Source organism: Oryctolagus cuniculus, chromosome 1, assembly GCF_051225735.1.
Source record: "Oryctolagus cuniculus isolate XC-2025 breed Fujian yellow rabbit chromosome 1, ASM5122573v1, whole genome shotgun sequence".
Classification (NCBI taxonomy): Eukaryota; Metazoa; Chordata; class Mammalia; order Lagomorpha; family Leporidae; genus Oryctolagus; species Oryctolagus cuniculus.
This window is the reverse complement of record NC_142867.1, coordinates 202,144,887-202,165,466: the sequence shown is the minus strand read 5'-3', so window position 1 is coordinate 202,165,466 and position 20,580 is coordinate 202,144,887. Positions and strand designations below refer to the sequence as shown.

The 20,580-nt window shown below is 57.6% G+C and overlaps 1 protein-coding gene across 3 annotated transcripts in view; it reads left to right on the top strand.

Moving 5' to 3' along the window:
• Nucleotides 1-20,580, top strand: part of TBC1D2 (TBC1 domain family member 2) — a 53,524-nt gene that overhangs the window by 21,808 nt on the left and 11,136 nt on the right. For 2 of the 3 annotated variants that reach the window (XM_070054862.2, XM_070054864.2), the window contains exons 6-9: nt 9,894-10,280; nt 16,364-16,474; nt 17,873-18,060; nt 18,701-19,222. In XM_070054862.2, coding sequence (XP_069910963.2) covers nt 9,894-10,280; nt 16,364-16,474; nt 17,873-18,060; nt 18,701-19,222 — 1,208 coding nt within the window. The remainder of the gene's footprint in view (nt 1-9,893; nt 10,281-16,363; nt 16,475-17,872; nt 18,061-18,700; nt 19,223-20,580) is intronic. The other variant, XM_008262448.5, reaches the window with a different exon arrangement.

Below are 20,580 nucleotides of genomic sequence, written 5' to 3'. Positions count from 1 at the left end.
TCACCCCGCACGTGGGGAGGGACCCGCTGCCTCGCAGTGCTGTCACATGGCAGACCAGATTTCAGCACGACTTCCTGAGGGGGCCAGACCATACCCAGACCTTAGCCGGGAGTTACAGACGTCAAAGCTACCTGTTCATTGTAAAAAAAATGGATCTCACACGCACAGCATTAAAATCAGTGACAAACCAAGTTCAGATGCAGAGGCCGTGTCGGGAAGCAGCGGGGATCTCTTGGTAGAGGTGGGAGGGGCCTGCAGCACCGGGCAGAACCCTCTCTTGTAATTGACAGAGCAATTCAGTTAGCCAGGTTGTCACCATAAATGCCTGCAGCGACAGGGTCCACCGAGGGCTCAGGCTCCCTCGCCCCCGAGAGAAAGGCCTAACCGGGTGTGTCGGCTTTGGTGGCTCCTCGCCCCTCACCACCTCCATAGCTTAGCCTGGGTCAGGGCTGTGGGGGTTTACGTGTGATCCTTCTGCCCCTTGGACAATGCCCTCTGTTCCTGTTGGCTCCAGTTTTGGAGAAGACAATCTAGACAGACGCTTTGCGCTGCCTTTCCTCCCCTAGGGCAGTGAGCACTGATGGCTGGTCTTAGGGGAGCCGGTAGGTGTGGGTTATGGTGCGGAGGCAGCTGGTGAGGAGCGCTCTCGAAGGACGGAGGCCACTCACCCAGTGTCAGTGTGTGGGTTTATTCACCAGGTCTTAGTCAAGGGCCCGCAGGGTTCCGGGGCTCAGAAAAGATCAGAGAGCAAAGGACACAGGCCCAGTCCTCCCAGGGGTTACACCCCAGTGGCAGAGGCAGACACCCAACACGTAACTGCTACACGCCAAGTCCCCTCTGACACTGTCTGCTTTCCTGCCGGCCGTGAGGATGCTGGGTGCCCCTAAGAGTGGCCAGGTTATTGAGCTCAACTCTGGCAGGCACTGGTCCCTGCACCAGCGGAGCTGAGGTCCCGAAGCTAAACCTGGAAGGGGGAAGCCATCCCGAATGTAGGCACTGCCTCTCGCCTCTCACCGCATCACCACTTGCTTTTGGAATACGGGGCCGCCTCCTGTGACCCAGCCGTTCTCTCTCCAGCCTTAGGGGCTGTCTCCCATGATAGGGAGGCCCCTGACTTCTACGTGCTTGGAGGACTCATTCTTTGTCCCAAAATAAAGGCAGCCCTGCGGGAGATCCATAGGGCGGCGCCCATCCACTCTGAGGGAGGAGGTCAGGAGCAAGTCACTGAAGCCTGAAAGAATCAGATTCTTTATTATTATTATTATTATTATTATTAAAAAGCAGGCAGAGTACGGTTAGTATAACTTTTTTAAAAATTTATTTTATTTATTTTTTGAAAGAGTTACAAAGAGGTTCAGAGAGAATCTTCCATCCACTGGTTCACTCCCCAAGTGGCTTTGACAGCTGGAGCTGCGCCAATCCAAAGCCAGGAGCCAGGAACTCCCTCAGGGTCCCCCACATGGGTACAGAGGCCCAAATACTTGGGCCATCTTCTACTGCTTTCCCAGGTGCACTAGCAGGAAGCTGGATTGGAAGTGGAACAGCCGGGACTTGAACCAGCACCCATATGGGATGCTGGCACCACAGACTGGGGCTTGAACCTGCTGTGCCACAGCTCTGGCCCTCGAATCTGATTCTTTTACAGGGCAACTTTCCCATAGTCCTGAGCCCTCCATCCTTAGACAGGTGGCCGGGGCTGGTTGTCTGAGACTTAGGGTCCAAGAGGGTCCACCTGCTCTGGCCCATTGCTAGGTGTGCTTCTGTCTGGGGGTGACTCAGAGCTAGGCCTTGATGGGAGACAGCACAGGCGCACGATGTGACCCTGAGCAAATCTCTTAACCTCGCCAAGCCTCAGTTTCCTCTTCTGTGGGTGGAGCTGAGTTTCCTGGGGAGACCTGTGCCTGCAATCATAAAGGCCACATTAGGGAACCAGCTCTGGGGTTTCGCCTGGAGCCCAGATCCTGAAGCCAAACAGCTGAAGGAGGCTGACTCAGGCCTAACCTTGGGGTGGAAGAGGCTGGCACAGCCTTCAGCTGCCCAGTGGTGTCCCAGGCACTCAGAAATGCTGAGTTGAGAGCCGCCATGCATCCAGTGCGCCACACTCTGCAGGGGCCAGATCGACAAGGTGCTTCCCTGTGTGTGTCTCTAGTGGGAGGCACCATCTTTCTTTTTTAAAAATTTATCTATCTATTTGAAAGGCAGGGGTTAGAGAGAAAGGGAGAGACAGAGAAAGAGAGATCTTCCTTCTGCTGGTTCACTTCCCAAATGGCTGCATCGACTGGAGCTGGGCCGATCTGAATCCAGGATCCAGGAGCTCCCTCTAAGTCTCCTTCATGGGTGCAGGGATCTGAGCACTTGGGCCTGCCTCTTCTGCTTTCCCAGGGGCACTAGTGGGGAGCTGGATTGGAAGTGGAGCAGCTGGGACTCAAACTGGCGCCCATATGGACTGCTGGCAATGCAGTGACTTAACCCACTAAGCTATAGTGGCAGCCCCACAGCACCATCTTCTACCTCCAGTTTTAGAAAATCATGGGAAAGAAGGTCTTTTCCCAGGTCACACAGTTAGGTGGTCATTGTCAATGGCTTCAGTGACCTCTCAGACTCTGTGTGGTGCTGTGGAGGGCACACTGGGGCCATAGCCCTGCCCCAAGACCTCACCGTCCAGTAGGGAAGAGGCACTGTAGCTACGAGTAACTGCTGGTACCCAGCTGGGCCCGGCAGTACGAGCGAGCTTTCCGTGCGTCAACTCCAGTCCTTACGACGCTACCATCTCCCTCACCTGAAAGGAAAGCCGAGGTTCCGGTAGCTTCCGCATGCCCACCGTGGCCCACAAGCTGAGCCAGGACTCAGGGGCGGTGAGTGACTTGCCCCAGCTTACACGGCTGGCAGAACCAGGAGCGGGGACCCAGTCTGGAGCTCCCATCCCAGCTGGCTGCCTCCTCTCCTCCGGAATTTCACAGTAAGCCCAGCACCAGACGCAAACAAGCACCAGACCTGCCTTTCGGAGAAAAACACACGCACTCCCTGTGCCACCCTCGTGTCCGGTTAAACCACAGGCGACTCTGAACCTGCTAAGCCACTGCCTGTCCCTATACCTGCAGTACTGGCCCCAGGAGAGGCATGGACCCCAGGAAGTAGCAGCAGGTGGCTGACTGCCAGGTGACTAAGGCCCTGGGCGTTGGCAGAGCCCGCAGGCCGTCTGCTCTGGCAGGTGGCCGGCTGCTGTCTGTGACTGTGGCCATCTGGTGGCTGCTGGGAGGGGTGAGCCCCTTGGGGCCTGGGCACTCTGGGGCCCCCGTAGCTCAGCCGGGGGTTACTTGGTAAGGGCTTGCTCCTTGTTTAGTGGCCCATTTAGTGGCTCCATTTTAGTTATTAGAAGCTAAGGTTCAGGGGAGTGACCAGCCTGAGGCCACCATCGTGAGAGAGCCCTGTGGGTCTGGGGTAGGTACCGAGACCTGGGTAGCACCAGGCTGGCACTCCTTTATCTGAGCTCTCTGAGGCCCACCTGCTTTGATTTTAGTGAGGAAAATGTCAATGGTACAGTAAGGTAAAGGATTATCTTATTTTTATCATTTTTTAAAGATTTATTTCATTTATTTGAAAGACAGATTTACAGAGAGAGGTAGAGACAGAGAGCGAGGTCTTGCATCCGCTGGTTCACTCCCCAAATGGCCGCGATGGCCGGAACTGTGCCAAGCTGAAGCCAGGAGCCAGAAGCTTCCTCCAGGTCTCCCACGTGGGTGCAGGGGCCCAAGGACCTGGGCCATCTTCTGCTTTCCCAGGCCGTCTTAGAGAGCTGGATCAGAAGTGGAGCAGCCGGGACTCAAACTAGCACCCATAGGGGATGCTGGCGCTTCAGGCAAGGGCTTTAACCCACTGCGCCACAGCGCCGGCCCCAAGGATTATCTTTTAAAAATAATAAATGACAACTTAGGACAATAGATGATAAGTTAATCAAAATATGAAATGGGGACCGGCGCAGTGGCTCACTTGGTTAATCCTCCGCCTGTGGCACCAGTATCTCATATGGGCGCCAGGTTCTATTCCCGGCTGCTCCTCTTCCAGTCCAGCTCTCTGCTGTGGCCCGGGAGTGCAGTGGAGGATGGCCCAAGTGCTTGGGTACCTGCACTCGCATGGGAGACCAGGAGGAAGCACCTGGCTCCTGGCTTCGGATTGGCGTAGCTCCGGCCGTAGCGACCATTTGGGGGGGTGAACCAATGGAAGGAAGACCTTTCTCTCTGTCTCTCTCTCACTGTCTAACTCTACCTGTCAAATAAAAAAAAAAAAAAAAAAAACTGAAATGGGCTGGACCACCATTCAGTCGAGAAGTCTTGAAAGCATCACTGGATGAGCTCCTCTGTTTCTTAGAGCTGTTCCTTAGGCATCGTTCCCAGTTGTGGAATGGGAGACAAATCCCACATCCGTCCTCAGGGGGTGGGACGAAGGGGATCAAGGTCCACCCAGACCCGGGGCAGTCTTGAACCCCTGGCCATCAGTGGCCATGGGGAGTGGCCCTAATACGCCATCCAGACAGAGCACCTTCACAACCACACGTCCTTCCTTCCCTTTTATTTTTACTAATTTTTTAGATAAAAGGTTTATTTGAAAGGCAGAGTTAGAGATCTTCTATCCGCTGGTTCCCTCCCCAAATGGCTACAACAGCCGGGGCCAGGCTAGGCCCAAGTCAAGAACCTGGAGCTCCATCCGGATCTCCTACATGGATTGCAGGAGCCCGAGTACTGGAGCCATCTCCCACTGCTTTCCCAGGCTGCATTAGCAGGGAGCTGGATCAGAAGTGCAGCATTCCAGGATTAGAACCAGTGCCCGTGTGGGAAGCTGACATTGCAAGAGGCAGCTTAACCTTCTGCACCACAATGCCAGCCCCTGTTTTTAGTATTTCTGTATGTGGTGTGTGTGTGTGTGTACAGAAATGTGGCCAGCATTCAGTATGATGGGGAGAAGCCTGACATGCACCCTGCATCCTCTGTGGTCAGGTGGTGATTGCATGAAAAGGCACCTGTCTCTGCCTTGCCACCGATTGCTGAACCTGTGCCCCTCATGCTTCTGCCAATACCCATCCATCAGCATCCTAACACACATGGCAGCACATTATCTTACTTAAAAAGTGAGAGTTTTTGAGGCAGTTTTTTATGCAGATGGAATCAGTGTATACCTGTTTTACATGCATTTAAAAATTTATTCATTTTGAAAGTCACAGTTAGAGAGATAGAGGCAGAGACAGAGGGAGAGCCAGGACTGGGCCAGGCTGAAACCAGGAGCCAGGAGCTTCCCCCTGGTCTCCCACATAGGTGCAGGGGCCCAAGCACTTGGGCCATCCTCCACTACTTTCCCAAGCACATTAGCAGGGAGCTGGATCAGAAGTGGAACAGTCAGGATGCGAAACCATATGGGATGCCAGTGTCACAGGCGGTGACTTTATCCACTAGGCCACAGTGCCAGCCCCTTTATATGCACTTTAAAAGTCTCTAAGAATATATTGAAGGTTAATGTCAGTTCTTTCTAAGGAATAGTCACATATTTCTTCTTGTAGTCAAAACGCTTGGAGAAAGCATGATTTTTTTATTTTTATTTGAGAGGTAGAGTTACTGACAGAGATAGGGAGAAACAGAGAGAGGTCGGTCTTCCATCCCCAAATGGCCGTAACAGCCAGAGCTGAGCTGATCCAAAGCCAGGAGCCAGGAGCTTCTTTCAGGCCTCCCAAATGGGTGCAGGGGCCCAAGCACTTGGGCCATTTTCTATTGCTTTCCCAGGCCATAGCAGAGAGCTGGGTAGGAAAAGGAGCAGCCAGGATATGAACCGCCCGCATATAGGATGCTGGCACCACGGGTGGAGGCTGAGCCCACTGTGCCACAGCACCGGCCCCCGTGATTTTTTTTATGATCAGAAAAATATGATAGTTATTTAAAAAAAATTTGTCATGAATTTTTGCCATAATTTTTAAATATATTAATTTATCACTAGGGTTTTTTTTGGCATGCCCTTTTATTTTTAGTCATAGTAAGACATAAAATTTGGGGTCGGCACTGTGGTACAGTAGGTTAAACATCCCATATGGGGGCCAGTTTGAGTCTCGTCCAGCTGCTCCACTTCCCATCCAGCTCCCTGCTATGGCCTGGGAAAGCAGTAGAAGATGGACCAAGTGCTTGGGCCCCTGCACCTCTGTGGGAGTCCCAGAAAAAGCTCCTGGCTCCTGGCTTTGGATAAGACCAGCTCCAGCCATTGTGGCCATTTGGGGAGTGAAGCAGCGGGTGGAAGACTTTCTCTCTCTCTCTCTCTCTCTCTCTCTCTCTCTCTCTGGAACTATGCCTCTCAAGTACATAAATAAATAAATAAATAAAGTACATAAATAAATCTTTAAAAAAAAGACATAAAATGTACCATTTTAGCACCTTAAGTGTACAGCTCAGTATATTAATGCGAGGATTCCTATATTCTCACTGTAGTGCAACAAATCTCCAGAACGTTTTCATCTTGCAAAGCTGGAACTCTGTGCCCATTAGATAGAGTCAGCCCCTCCTCCCCTCCCCCAGCTCTGGTGGCACCTGACCCCTTCCATTCTGTCTCAACTCAGCTGCTCTCGGCGCCTCCCACAGTCACGCTTTCCCTTCCGGTACTGTCCCCAGGCTCATCCAGGTGCTAGCAAGTGTCTACAAGGCCCTCTGTTTTAAGGCTAAATGATACTCCATCGTGTGCGTCTCGGTCATCTGTTCATCCCTCAGCAGACTCCCAGGTTTCCACCTGTTATGAACCTAGGTTATTTACATTCTTTCAAGAAATTGAAAACATTCCACCGCACGATCCTGGTGTCCTGAGTCTGGGCTCCCTTCCCAGTCCCTGTGTTGCACCTCCTGTCGAAGCTGCCTCCCTGTCCCCACGTCCCTGTCCCCCAAGCCCCCCTCTGGTACAGGGATTCTAGGGACTGGTGTTGGTTTTGGTCCCGACAGCCCGATGTGGGCAGGAGAGCACAGCCGGGCTGTGGTGTTGACTCCGAGGCTGGGCAAGCCTGCACCGTGTCATCTGTGGCTGTTCCACTGGGCAGCGGCCCAAGGTAAACTCCAGATCTCAGCTGGACAGAATGTGGGCTAGGCTGCCAGGTCACCCTGCAGCCGCAGGAATGTTGGTCTCTCCTGGCAGAGCCTGGGGAGCCCTGCTTCCTTCTGAACATTCCAGACGTTCAGGCTTGATCCGCAGGCACCTTCCACCTTCCTACCACACCCAGGAACTCACCTGCAGGCCTGCACCAGGGCTGTTGGCTCGGCCACAGGGAAGGCTTCTCCCTTCCTCCCTGGCCTGCTGCTTGACCCCCCCCCCCCGCCCTCCTCCTCCTTCCTGGCACTGCCTTTCTGCAGTCCCCCGGGCCCCTCCTCTTGCAGTAAATCCTTGTGCTGCCTGACTCACTGCCCTCCCACCCCCTCTGCTGGGGGCCTTGCCCGGCCCCACTGCCCGCTCCAGCACTTGGCACTGGGCTCCAGGGCTTGGCACCGAGTGGGTGCTCGGTGAAGGTCTATACGCGGATGGGTGTCGTGGGTGGGAAAGAGGCAAGCAGAGCAGGGGCGGTCACTTACAGGCGTCAGGAGCCGCAGGTTATGTGACCCTAATGTCAGCTTCAGGAAGAAAGCCAAGGTTTCTGGCAGTTCTCCCGAACGGGCTTGTGCCTAGCAAATAGCCCTATTCAGCCAGTCTGCTTATTTAAAGACTTGGGTTTGAGTGCAGCTGTTGTGTCTCAAGGAAAACACAGCACATGCTTTTTATTTATTTATTTATTTATTTATTTATTTATTTGACAGGCAAAGTGGACAGTGAGAGAGAGAGACAGAGAGAAAGGTCTTCCTTTGCCGTTGGTTCACCCTCCAATGGCCGCCGCGGCCGGCGCGCTGCAGCCGGCACACCACACTGATCCGAAGCCAGGAGCCAGGTACTTTTCCTGGTCTCCCATGGGGTGCATGGCCCAAGCACTTGGGCCATCCTCCACTGCCTTCCCTGGCCACAGCAGAGAGCTGGCCTGGAAGAGGGGCAACCGGGACAGAATCTGGTGCCCCGACCAGGACTAGAACCTGGTGTGCTGGCGCTGCTAGGCGGAGGATTAGCCTAGTGAGCCGCGGCGCCGGCCTAGCACATGCTTTTTTTAAAAAAAAGATTTATTTATTTATTTGAAAAGCAAAAAAAAAAAAAAAAAAAAAAAGCAGTGGGGGGTGCGGGGGTAGGAAGAGGAGACAGCAATCTTCCATGTACTGGTTCACTCCCCAAATGGGCGCATGACCAGAACTGGACCAAGCTGAAGCCAGGACCAGGAACTTCCCGGGTCTCCTATGTGAGTGGCAGAGGCCCACAGATTTGGGCCATCTTCACTGCTTTCCCCGGTGCGTTAGCAGGGAGCTGGGTCAGAAGCAGAGCAGCCAGTGCTGGAACCAGTGCTCTGATATGGGACGCTGGTGTCACAGGCGGCGGCTTAGTCCCCCGCACCACATCACCAGCCCCTAAAAACATTCTTCCAAGTGAGGCTGGCACAGAGCGTGGCAGTGCGACCTGGGAGCTGGGCCTCCTGGCCCCTGATGCTCTCCTCGCTGCCCTGAGACAGGACAGGCCCGCGCCCCAGGCAGGTTAAAGGCCAGAAGGCATGAGGAGCCAGTCTGCTTCCGAGGACTGAACTGAGGTCTGTCGTTTCTGAACTTTCCACGGATCCCTGCGCCAGACCTGCAGGCATCGTTCAGGCATGAACAAATAGGAGGCTGCCTGTGCGTGGCTGTGCACAGCGCCTGCCCGTGTGCATCCTCTCTGTGCCGCCTCGGCTGGATTGGTAGTGACTCCCTGGTGCTATATGGAGGCGGATCCCGAGGCCCCAGCTGACCCTACAGGAGGCAGTGTCAAGATTAGTTAGCTGGCTGGCGCCACGGCTCACTAGGCTAATCCTCCGCCTGCGGCGCCGGCACACCAGGTTCTAGCCCCGGTCAGGGCGCCGGATTCTTTCCCGGTTGCCCCTCTTCCAGGCCAGCTCTCTGCTGTGGCCCAGGAGTGCAGTGGAGGATGGTCCAGTCCTTGGGCCCTGCACCCCATGAGAGACCAGGAGAAGCACCTGGCTCCTGCCTTCGGATCAGCGCGGTGCACCAGCTGCAGTGCGCCAGCTGTGGCGGCCATTGGAGGCTGAACCAACGGCAAAGGAAGACCTTTCTCTCTGTCTCTCTCTCTCTCACTGTCCACTTTGCCTGTCCAAAAAAAAAAAAAAAAGATTAGTTAGCTAATCTGCCACAGGGGTGAAGAGAGAGGGGAAGAGAGGTGCCCTGCCAACCCTGAGTTTATCGCCGACCAAGCTCAGGCTGGAATCTGGGTGACCTGGGAATGAACGCCGCTCTAGTCTCCTGGGCCTCAGTGCGTTCATCCCAGAAATGGACGTGCTTAAGTCAGGGTATGGGCTCAGCAGCTGCAACAAAGAAGCCCCAGAATGCTGGGGCCTAAAACAACTTGGGAGAATCCAGCGGTGGCTGAGCGGTGGCCCTGTCACCCTCAGCGTGGTGCTTGTGCCTGTGGACCGCAGGTGCCTGCTCTCGTTCTTGCCATGTCCCAGCCAGACGAAAAGGGAGCTGCACCAGGGGAGCAGGTGTACAGCATTGGAAGGCATGACCCAGACGCTGCCCACGTCACTTCTCATCTCCCAGCAGTGCTGAGTCATCATGTGGCCACACCCGGCTGGGACTTGGTGGGAAGTGGTGTTTTCAGCTGGGGAACCACGTGGCCGGTTTGATAGGTGTGACAGGTGCCCCGGGGCTGCTGCTAGGCTCTCAGCAGGGCTGTTGGGAGCGGCGGCTCCTCGTGCCCCACTCTGGCACCACACAGGCCTTCCGCAGGTCACCGGCTGCTTCTCTTCCCCTGGCCAGGAGCTGGTGAGGATCCTGCACAAGGCGCTGGAGGCTGCCCAGCAGGAGAAGAGGGCGTCCAGCGCGTACTTGGCGGCCACCGAGGACAAGGACCGCCTGGAGCTGGTGCGGCACAAAGTGCGGCAGATCGCCGAGCTGGGCAGGCGGGTGGAGGCCCTGGAGCAGGAGCGGGAGAGCCTGGTGCACACGGCTCAGTTGCGGGAGCAGCAGGTGCAGGAGCTGCAGCTGCACGTGCAGCTGCTCATGGACAAGAACCAGGCCAAGCAGCAGGTCATCTACAAGCTCTCTGAGAAGGTCACCCAGGACTTCACATACCTGCCGGACCAGCCCCCCGAGGCTGCCAACAGGGACTTCCTGAGCCAGCAGGAGAGGCTGGAGCACATGAAGGTAGGGACCCCGCCCCTCCAGGACCTGCTGGTCCTCTCCCTTGACCCCAAGGCCTTTCCCTGCGGAATGGGCTAACCCTTCATCCTGGAGTGCAAACAGGTGCTGGTGGGGAAACTGCTCCACGTTGCCTCCCTTTCTTCACCAGAGGGTCCTGAGCAGCTGCAAAGTGACAGTGCCCCAGGATGATCACCTAAAAGATGGCAGGGCCCAACCGCTTGGGCCATCCTCCACTGCTTTCTCAGGCGCATTAGCAGGGAGCCGGGTCAGGAGTGGAGCAGCCGGAACTGGAACCGGGGCTTATATAAGGTGCCAGCATTGCAGGCGGTGGCTTAACTCGCTGCACCACAGCGCCGTGCCCTGCTCAGCCTCCTTCAGTGCCAGACTGGTGCCCTGGGAGCCCTCCCACAGCGGTCCTGCACACTGTGCAGGGGACTGTGGCCAGCCACAGCTCACTCACGATAACAGCAACGCTTGCCGCTCCTGTGGGTGGACGTCATGGACCGCTGACTGGGTGCCAGGCACCATCCTCAGTGCTTTACCTGTATCAGATTGATGAACCCTCGTGCCCACCCTGAGAGACAGCCACATCTGTGCCCTACTGTACAGAGGCTGAGCAGGGGAGGTGCGTGCCCAGGTCACGTGCAGAAGAGGCAGGGGCATAGGAATCGCACTGGAGCCCACATCCACTGACTGCCTCCCTGCTTGTCTGCCTCTTCTAGCTCCTGCCATCCCTGCCTCGGCCTCCTTCCGCTTCTCCATCCCTGTCTCTCTCCCGGGGCTAACCCGTCCCACAGGCACCAGTCATGGCACCGAGGGCAGTAACTGTACTTGAGCTGCGATGCCTGCTGGTGGCCACAGACCCCTCTGTGCGGGTTGAGGCCTAAGCATCAAGAGGCCCGAGGCTGGGGACCGGCCCTCCCAGCCCCCACGGTCCCTGCAGGCAGCCAGGTGACCAGGAGCCATCCTGCCCTGGACCCTGCTGCTCACAGCCACACGTGCACCTGTGTGCACCAGGCCGCGGGAACTCCCACATTGCAGTGTCAAGGAGCTGCCCTGGGGAGAAGAGGAGAGAAAGAAAAGAAATGAGGAGGCTTCTGAGAGCACCAGGGGCACAGAGGCCCCCACCCGACTCTGAAGTCATAGATTCCTGGGTTCGAATCTTGGCTGTGCCACTTACTCGCAAGTTAGTTCATGTCTGGGTGGTGCAGCCCATTGTTCCTGCCTCACACGGGATGGGGTTGTTAGGGGGAGAGAGGAAGAGAACACGAAACTCAGATCCCCTTCTCTCTATTTGAGCAAAAGTGAAAACCCACATAACAGGGTCACTGGATCACTTCCCCTCTGTGGTCTGAGATGCCGACTTTTCCAAGGCAGGTGCAACTGGATTGTTAGAGAAGGCGCTGGCACAGCTGTGCAGACAGCTGCCCACAGATGGCTCTCCTACCACGTGCTGCAGCCCTGGCTCAGCCTCCCTCCCCCCCACCCCGTCCTGCTGGGATCCTCTGCTCCAGACCCACCCGAGCATCTGGGAGCTTTAGCCTACATGGGGGGTGACTGTAACCCTGTGCTCACCTCGCAGCCGGCATGCGTGAGTCCTTAAATTCCCACGTGCAGCAACGTCCCCTGTCAGCGCCGAGGGTGCGTGAGCTACCGGAACCCACTGCCATTCCTTCTAGGGAGTGCCCGTGCTAGGTGTCCCTTCTTTCTTAGCTTCGAGAAGGGGGCAGGGAGTGGTCACACGTCCTGCTTGCCCTGGGGTCGAGACCGCGAGCTTTAGGACAATGTCCCCTTACTAAGGAGATTGCCATTATGAGAACTGGAGCAGCGACCTCTTGAATGTCCCAGCTGGCAGGAGTCCGACTGTACCAGGGACAGCAGAGCTCCGGAGAAGGGGAGGGGCCGGGGCAGGGTTATGCGGCAGGAGCAGCAGGGCTGCAAGGAGGAGGGGTTCTCCCCTCACCCAGCTCACAGCCTCTGGGCCCGAGCCTGAGGGCCAAGTCCACGGCCATTTCCCAGGGAGAATCCCCTGTCCCTGCAGGCAGGCAGGCAGGCAGGCAGGCTCCCCTTTCCCCGTCCCCTTTGCCACTCATGTCTCCTGCTTCGCTCTGCTGGTGACTGTCGTGTGCCTTTCTCTTCTCTGAGGTCTCTCTTTTTCCTCCCTACAGTTCTGAGCCAAGAAGGACACTCAAGGTAGGGCACCGAGCTGAATGGGAAGGTGCTGCCCAGATGCCAGGGCCCTCACACCAGCCTCCCTGTCTGGGCTGGGCCAGGGTTCCTTACGTGACAACAGTCTGAAGCCTGAGAGGGCCGTGTGGCCGGGATGAGGGATGGTGACACAGGCAGGAGCGAGCCGTGTGCTGGAGTGGTCGGGAGCACTGGACTCGGCCCTGGTTGCTCTCAGTGCTGGCTGAGCCCAGGCGATGGGGCTGGGTCCGGGCTCTCCCAGCCGGCTGCCCGGCCGAGGGCTGCTTACCTTCTCTGTGCCCATTTCCTTATCGGCCATGTGGGGATTGTAGCTGAGCATCCCAGAAACGAAAATCTGAACTCCAGATTACCCCCAGATCCAAAAATCTTAGGAACCCCGACAATGATGCCACCGGTGGGAAACCCACACCTGACCTCGGTGACAGGTCACAGTCAAAACAGGTGCACTAAACAGAATTACCTTCTGCTGTGCGTATTAGGTGCATAGGCAACTTACATGAATTTTGTGTTCAGAGGTGAGTCCCATCCCCAAGATATCCCTCATTTATATGCAAATACTTAAAAAAAAACAACAACAGATATTTCCCAAGCATTTCAAGTAAGGGATACTCAGCTTATACTTTAATCCCTTGCCCCACAGCATTGTGGGAGAGATTACAACAAAACAGTGGCTGTGCGGGAACCCGTCCTGGCACGTGGTAGGAGCTCACGTGGTGACGGTGCAGCCTTGCCTTCCTTGCCTGGGGACTTGTTGCATTTGTCCAAGGCCTTGAAGGTGTTGGGGAGCAGCCTTGGGAGTGCTTGGAGACTGAGGGGGAGCAGGTGGGTAGTCGTGGCCATCATGAGAAGCCAGCAGGAGATGCCAGCGCAGCCTCCGGGCATGTGAGCTGCTCCCGTACTCCCACACGCCCCTGTGCCAGTGAGTTATCACCCCCGCTGCACGGAGGGAGGGACGAAACCCAGCGACATTAAGTCACTTGTCCAGGCCTCAGTGGCCAGGCCGGGGGTTTTTGAAAAGGATTTAGTATGTGAATGACATTTCAGATCCATTGTGGGAAAGGTGGTTATTACTTAATAAAAGGTATTGAGACAGCTAGCTAGCATTAACACCAAAGAAAATTAGACCTTGGACTCAAACTGTATATTGAAACTCTAGTCCAAGTAGAGTTAAGATTTTACATTACAAATGGAACCGGAAGGAAATACAGGTGCGCTCGGGTCTGGCCTTGGGGTAAGGAACAGGTTTTCTGAGCCTGACCTGAGAGCAGTAGCCACAGAGACTGGTGTGACCCTAAATTTTATTTTATTTTCTTTCTTTCTTTTTTTTTTTTTTTTTTTTTTTTTGACAGACAGAGTGGACAGTGAGAGAGAGACAGAGAGAAAGGTCTTCCTTTTGCCATTGGTTCACCCTCCAATGGCCGCTGTGGCCGGCAAATCACGCTGATCTGAAGCCAGGAGCCAGGTGCTTCTCCTAGTCTCTCATGCGGGTGCAGGGCCCAAGGACTTGGGCCATCCTCCACTGCACTCCCAGGCCATAGCAGAGAGCTGGCCTGGAAGAGGGGCAACCAGGACAGAATCCGGCGCCCTGACCGGGACTAGAACCTGGTGTGCTGGCGCCGCAAGGTGGAGGATTAGCCTATTGAGCCACGGCGCCGGCCGGTCACCCTAAATTTTCTTCATCCCTGCTCTGCTGGGTGTGTGTGTACAGATGTGTACATGAGGTCTGAGGATACTTCAAAAAGCTTGTGGAAAAATGGAATTAAAGGGCAAGTTTATTTTGGTGTTAAAATACCCCTTTAAGTCACATGTGATTTTTTTATATATATAATATATGTTTTCCATGAACTATTTTGAAGACCCCCTGATAGGGATGTGTTTGCACCAAAGTTAAGTCCCTCTTGTAATCGCATTTTTCCGTGAACTTTCCGAAGCTCCTTCACTCATGTACTTCCGGGCTCATGACCCACCCCTGTGTCTGTGCCCCTGACCGCCAGACGGTGCTGGCACGCGGGCAGTGCCAAGGTCTTCAATGTGCCGTTGTTATCCTGCCTGTGGACAGAAGTCACACCGCCTGTGTATGGTCAGGAGACTTCAAAGGTCAGCCTTAAGAGAGGACTGGTGTTTGTCCTGCAAGTGATTGCCAGAGGGAGGGGCTCAGAGAGCCTTGGCAGGAAGGACAGGGAATCAAGTGGACTTGAACCCCATCACGCTCTTTTTTTTTTTTTTTTTTTTTTTTTGACAGGCAGAGTGGACAGTGAGAAAGAGAAAGGTCTTCCTTTTGCCATTCGTTTACCCTCCAATGGCCACTGCGGCCAGCAAATCACGCTGATCCGAAGCCGGGAGCCAGGTGCTTCCTCCTGGTCTCCCATGGGGTGCAGGGCCCAAGCACTTGGGCCATCCTCCACTGCACTCCCGGGCCACAGCAGAGAGCTGGCCTGGAAGAGGGGCAACCGGGACAGAATCCGTCGCCCCGATCGGGACTAGAACCTGGTGTGCCGGCGCCACTAGGTGGAGGATTAGCCTGTTGAGCCACGGCGCCAGCCCCCATCACGCTCTTACTGGCTGGGTGGCCTTGGGTAGGTCCCTTACTCCTCCAAGCTCTGAGCTCGCACGTGTGTGGGGTGCAGGTGGTGCTGCGTGCTTGTGAGCTTTCCAGACGCACAGACCCGCGTGGACGTGGGGCATGGCCCCAGACAACCCTGATGCTCACAGGACGCGGGGCCTTGCACCCCAAATGCGAGGATTCCCCCCAGTCTCACGCCCTCTGCCACACCTGGACAGGGCACAGGGATGTGGCAGCGAAGCAGGCGGCAACTTGCTTGGCACACAGCAGCTGGCATCCTGCGAGGCACAGAGCCTGGAGTGTGCACGAGGGCAGGGGGCGGTGGGCCAGGTAAGCACAGCCCACAGCGAGCTCCGCTGGAGTTCAGGCCCCGCAGGGCAGGTGAGAGAGGCCATCCAGTGTCAGCCCTCCAGGCCGAGGGCAGCAGCGGCTGAGCCAGAGGGCTGCGAGGGACCCCACGTGGGGAGAGCCAGGACCACCATGATGGTGCACATGGGACTCGCAAGGGCCGCAGGCTCCGCTTGGCTTCCTTCCCAGGGCAGCCGGGCCTCTCCAGGGCCCTCCAGCAGTGTTCTCTCGCCCGCCTGCAGCCCATGTGTTTTCCTGTGTGGGGGAGAGCGGGCTTGGGTTCCCACTTGTCAATGCCCTGGCGTTGCTGGGCAAGGCCGTGAGCCCGCGCGCCCTATCTGAGCGGCCTCTGTGATGTCCGTCTCGGTGGCGGCAGGATCGGGAGCCACGGCCACAGCTCCCGTCCTTGCCGGAGCCTTCCAGCACTCGCCAGCTCCCCGTAGGCCCCGCCAGCAGCCCTGGCACTCCCTACACTCACAGGCCCCCGAAGCGCTCGGCACACCACTCTCACCCTGCTTGGGAACAGCCAGGGCGCCATTAAAAAGGCAGGAAGAGAATTAGAATTAAGTTATGGCGAAGCCACCCAGCGGAACAGTGAGCAGTGCGTCACCAGGGCCCCGGGAAACGCAGGTAGCCACCTAGGAAAGCAGGCACGGTGCCCTGGGGAAGACCGTTCCCTCCCCGCGGCTGCCAGCCCCCTGGGGAAGTGTGCCGGCTCTGCAGCCCGGCTGTGTGTGTCTGCTCGCTGCTGCCCGCGTTACTGCGGCCAGGGAGCAGAGGGGCACGGGCTCAGGGACCGAGCCAGGCCTCACCAGGCCGTGCCGTGCCGGGAGCCAGGGTAGGAAGGAGGGCCGCCTTGTTCTGTGGCCGTGAGCGGGGCTGTCTGTGGGAAGGACGCCGTGGCCGCCTCTCCGGGGGCGTGGCTCCCAGGGGCGTGGCGCTGTTCACGAGCGACTCTCTTCCCCAGGATGACATGGAAGCTTTCCGGACCCAGAACCGGTTCCTCAACTCCGAGATCCACCAGGTCACGAAGATCTGGAGAAGCGTGGCAGAGAAGCAGAAGGCCCTCCTGACCAAGGTGAGCTCTGCGCTGGCCGCCTCCGCCCCCAGCCTCCTGGCCACCCAGGCGCACTCTCCCAAGTCCTCAGGAGTGGGACCCACATGGGGCTCTTCTCCGGCTCCGTGGGCAGCTGGCCAGGCCGCCTATTCAATGGCTTTCACAGCTAACAAGTAGGGACGTCCACACCTGTGAGGCTGGACCCCTGTCCCCAAGGAAGGCAGTGAGGGAGCTGAGCATGCAGTAGTGACTGAGATGCAGTGGGATTTCTTGGGAGCCCGAAGAGGGAAAGGAAGGAAAGTCAGGGGAGGCTTCCTGGAGGAGGTGTCATCTGAGGAGAGGCCTAAAGGTGAGTTAGCATGATCCAGGTGAACAGTAGAGAGGCCTTCCAGGGAAAGAGAATAGTCATTTTTTAAAAAGACTTATTTATTCATTTATTTGAAAGGCAGAGAGACAGAGAAGGAGAGACACAGGGAAGCAGATCTTCTGACCACTGGTTCACTCCCCAATGTCTGGGAGTAGCACAGGCAAAAGCCAGGAGCCAGGAGCTTCTTCCAGGTCTCCCACACAGGTGCAGGGGCCCAAGGACTTGGACCATCTCCTACTGCTTTCCTAGGCCATAGCAGAGAGCTGGATTGGAAGTGGAGCAGCCGGGACTCGAACCAGCACCCATATGGGATGCCAGTGCCAAAGGGGGTGACTTTACCGCTGTGCCACAGTGCCAGCCCCTGTGTTCGTTCTGCTTAAGGGGGCGTGGACTTGAGGAAGTGGGCCTGGAAGCAGGGAGAGTGCTGGGAATCAGGCGGAAGTCTCTGAGCAGGGGCTCGGGCACAAGATTCAGGGTGGAGCTGGGAGTGAGGTGGGGCCGAGAGAGAGCAGGCTTATGGCAACCTCAGTGTGCTCCGTGGTCATGGAGACGCCCCGCTTCCTGCAACCCCAGGGCGAGGGGAGCCAGGGGGGCCCAGAGGTCATGACCCCAAGTCACAAAGGCAGCAAGCAAGGCCTGGAGAGCGCCCCTGACGCCCCAGCGCCGCCCACTTGGTACCAGTAGGAACGCAGAAGTTCAAGGCGGGGGCAGAGGGCACAAGGGTGGTGTCCCTCCCGGGCACTGCCCAGTGGTGCTGCCTCTGCTCCAAGCACCCCGGAGGCCTGACGCGCACAGTCCTGAGGCCCGCCAGTAGCTTCAGCACGTCCCCATGCTGCCGCTGCAGAAGCTGAGCCCAGGGAGGTTAAGGACCTCGCTGCGGGACCCCCAGAGGGGTCTGCAGGCCGGGCGCCGTCCACCCCTCCGCCTGCCAAGCCCAGCTCCAGCCCGGGGCCCAGGCCTGCTCGCGTGCGGAGCTCATCCCCTTCCCATTCTGCCCGGGCCTCTGGGGTGGCTCACGCCTGCCCGCGGTGACCTGCCCTGCCCTCTTGCAGTGCGCCTATCTCCAAGCCAGGAACTGCCAGGTGGAGAGCAAGTACCTGGCCGGGCTGCGGAGGCTGCAGGAGGCCCTGGGCGATGAGGCCGGCGAGTGCTCGGAGCTGCTGCGGCAGCTCATCCAGGAGGCGCTGCAGTGGGAGGCCGGGGAGGCCCCTGCCGACGGCGTGGAGCTGAGCCCCGTCAGGTGAGCCCCGCGCGCAGGGCAGGCTGGGCCACGTGACTCACCTGCCACTTCCTCTGACCCTTAGACAAAATGAGCCAAGGTTCCCCCTCGAGGCAGTCTTCCAGGGCCTGTTCTCCCTCCCAGCCAGCCTCGCTGAGCGCACTGGCCGAGGGCAGCTGGAATAGAGAGCAGCAGGATGCTGGGGGGCCCAGGAGCAGGAGCCCCAGGCTTGTCCCTGTGAGGCCTGGCACAAGGCCCTTCACCTCTCCGAGCCCCACTCTGAGCCTCCAGCCGATGGGAGCCAAGACCCCCGCTTTGCAGGACCCCGAGATCAAATGTGGTAGCACAGGCAGGGCACATAGGGGGCAAGTAAATGTGGCAAAGGCCATCCTGGCTGTGTGCCTGGCTCGCCCGACTCTGCTGCCGTGGCTCTGTCTGTCCTCCATCCATCCCCGGGCCTGCTGGCCTTGACCAGCGGTCTTCTGTGTTAGCTGTATAGGCCTCCCCTGGCCTAAGGCAGGTGCTTATCTCTTAGGTTTCACCAGGTACCAGGCAGCTCCCGGGGTTCCCCCTACCCATTATACAGATGAGCAAAATGAGGTTGGGACCACTGCAGTGACTTGCCCAGAACCCATTCCACTCCCCACTGCCCCCTCCCCAGGGAAGGCCTCCGCAGGGCCTTGCTAACACGCGCTTCTGCCGGCAGTGAGTATGACGAGTATGGCTTCCTGACGGTGCCCGACTACGAGGTGGAAGACCTGAAGCTGCTGGCCAAGATCCAGGTGCTGGAGGTGCGCTCCCACCACCTGCTGGCCCTGGAGGCAGTGGAGCGGCCGCTGCAGGAGCGCTGGGCTGCCCTGGGCGAGCTCGCCCCCTCGGCTGAGCTCAAGCAGCTGCTGCGGGCGGGAGTGCCCCGCGAGCACCGGCCGCGCGTCTGGAAGTGGCTGGTCCACCTCCGCGTCCGGCACCTGCACGCTCCCGGCCGCTACCAGGAGCTGCTGAGCCGGGGCCAGGCCTGTGATCACCCTGCGGCCCGCCAGATCGAGCTGGACCTGAACCGGACCTTCCCCAACAACAAGCACTTCACCTGTCCCACCTCAAGCTTCCCCGACAAGCTCCGCCGGGTGCTGCTGGCCTTCGCCTGGCAGAACCCCGCCATCGGCTACTGCCAGGGGCTGAACAGGTGAGCCCCACGGCCCTGTGAGGGCACGGCTCTGACCGCGCATGGCTCCCCTCTGTCGTGAGCCCAGGAAGCTTCATCCCCGTTGGCCAGGTGGGGACAGTCAGCGTGGAGAGGAGGGGCCGGCTTTGTGGCTCAGGGGTTAAGCCCGATGCCAGCATCCCATATCAGAGCGCCAGTTCAAGTCTGGCCGCTCTGCTCCCAATCCAGCTCCTTGCTAATGTGCTAGGGAAGGCAGCAGAGGATGATGCAAGTGCTTGGGCCCCTGTCGCCCACATGGGGGACCCAGATGGAGACCCAGCCCTGGCCATTGCAACCATTTGGGGAATGACCCAGCGAATAGAAGATCTTTGTCGGCGCCAGCGCCGTGGTTAATCCTCCACCCGCCTGCGGCACTGGCATCCCATATGGGCACCGGTTCTAGTCCCGGCTGCTCCACTTCCAATCCAGCTCTCTGCTATGGCCTGGGAGAGCAGTGGAAAATGGCCCAAGTTCTTGGGCCCCTGCACCCACATGGGAGACTAGGAAGAGACACCTGGTTCCTGGCTTCGGATTGGCATAGCTCCGGCCGTTGCGGCCATTTGGGGAGTGAACCAACAGAAGGAAGTCCTTTCTCTCTCTCTCTCTCTCACTGTCTATAACTCTGTCAAAAAAAAAAAAAAAAAAGTAGCAGGGTCTGTCGCAGGGCACATGTGCAGCCCCACCCAGCTCACTCGTTCTCTCTGCCCCCAGCTCATTTAAAAAACAAAAAAAGATCTCTGTCTTTTTCTGTCTCTCCATATCTCTCGGACACTGTGTCTTCCAAATAGACAGACTCTTTTTAAAAGAGAAAGGTGACTGGGAACCCAGCGCTCCGACCCTTCACCCTGTACCTCTGCTTTGAGCATGGGAAGCCGTGAGGCTGACCCACTGCAGCGTGCGGGCTGCGCTGGCCCGGCCAGCCCAAGGCAGGACTGTGCCCAGGGAGTTGCACCCTGAAGCCACTTGGGAGCCCAGGAAAGGGAGTGGTGCAGGTTCCAGGGGCAGCTCCCAGAAACCAGGAGAGGAGCATGGAGCTGAGAACTAGTGCCCCCCCCTCCCCGGGTGCCCTGCAGCCCCAGGGGTCCGGCCGCGCCCTCCTCCACACATCTGCTTCCTTCCCTCTGCCCTCTCATTTGGTGCAGTTAGGGTCCATCGAGGCTGTCAGGATGGGGAGACCAAGGCCTGGGTCTGGGGCCTCTTGCGAGTGTCCCACCCCACCCACCCTCGTGTGCTTCCCACTCCTAAATTCCCAGCAGACGCAGTCTGAATTAATTCTGGGTTAATGCCACTTGTGGTCCAATCAGTGGGTGGAGGGTGGGGACCCCCAGTACATGGGGCTG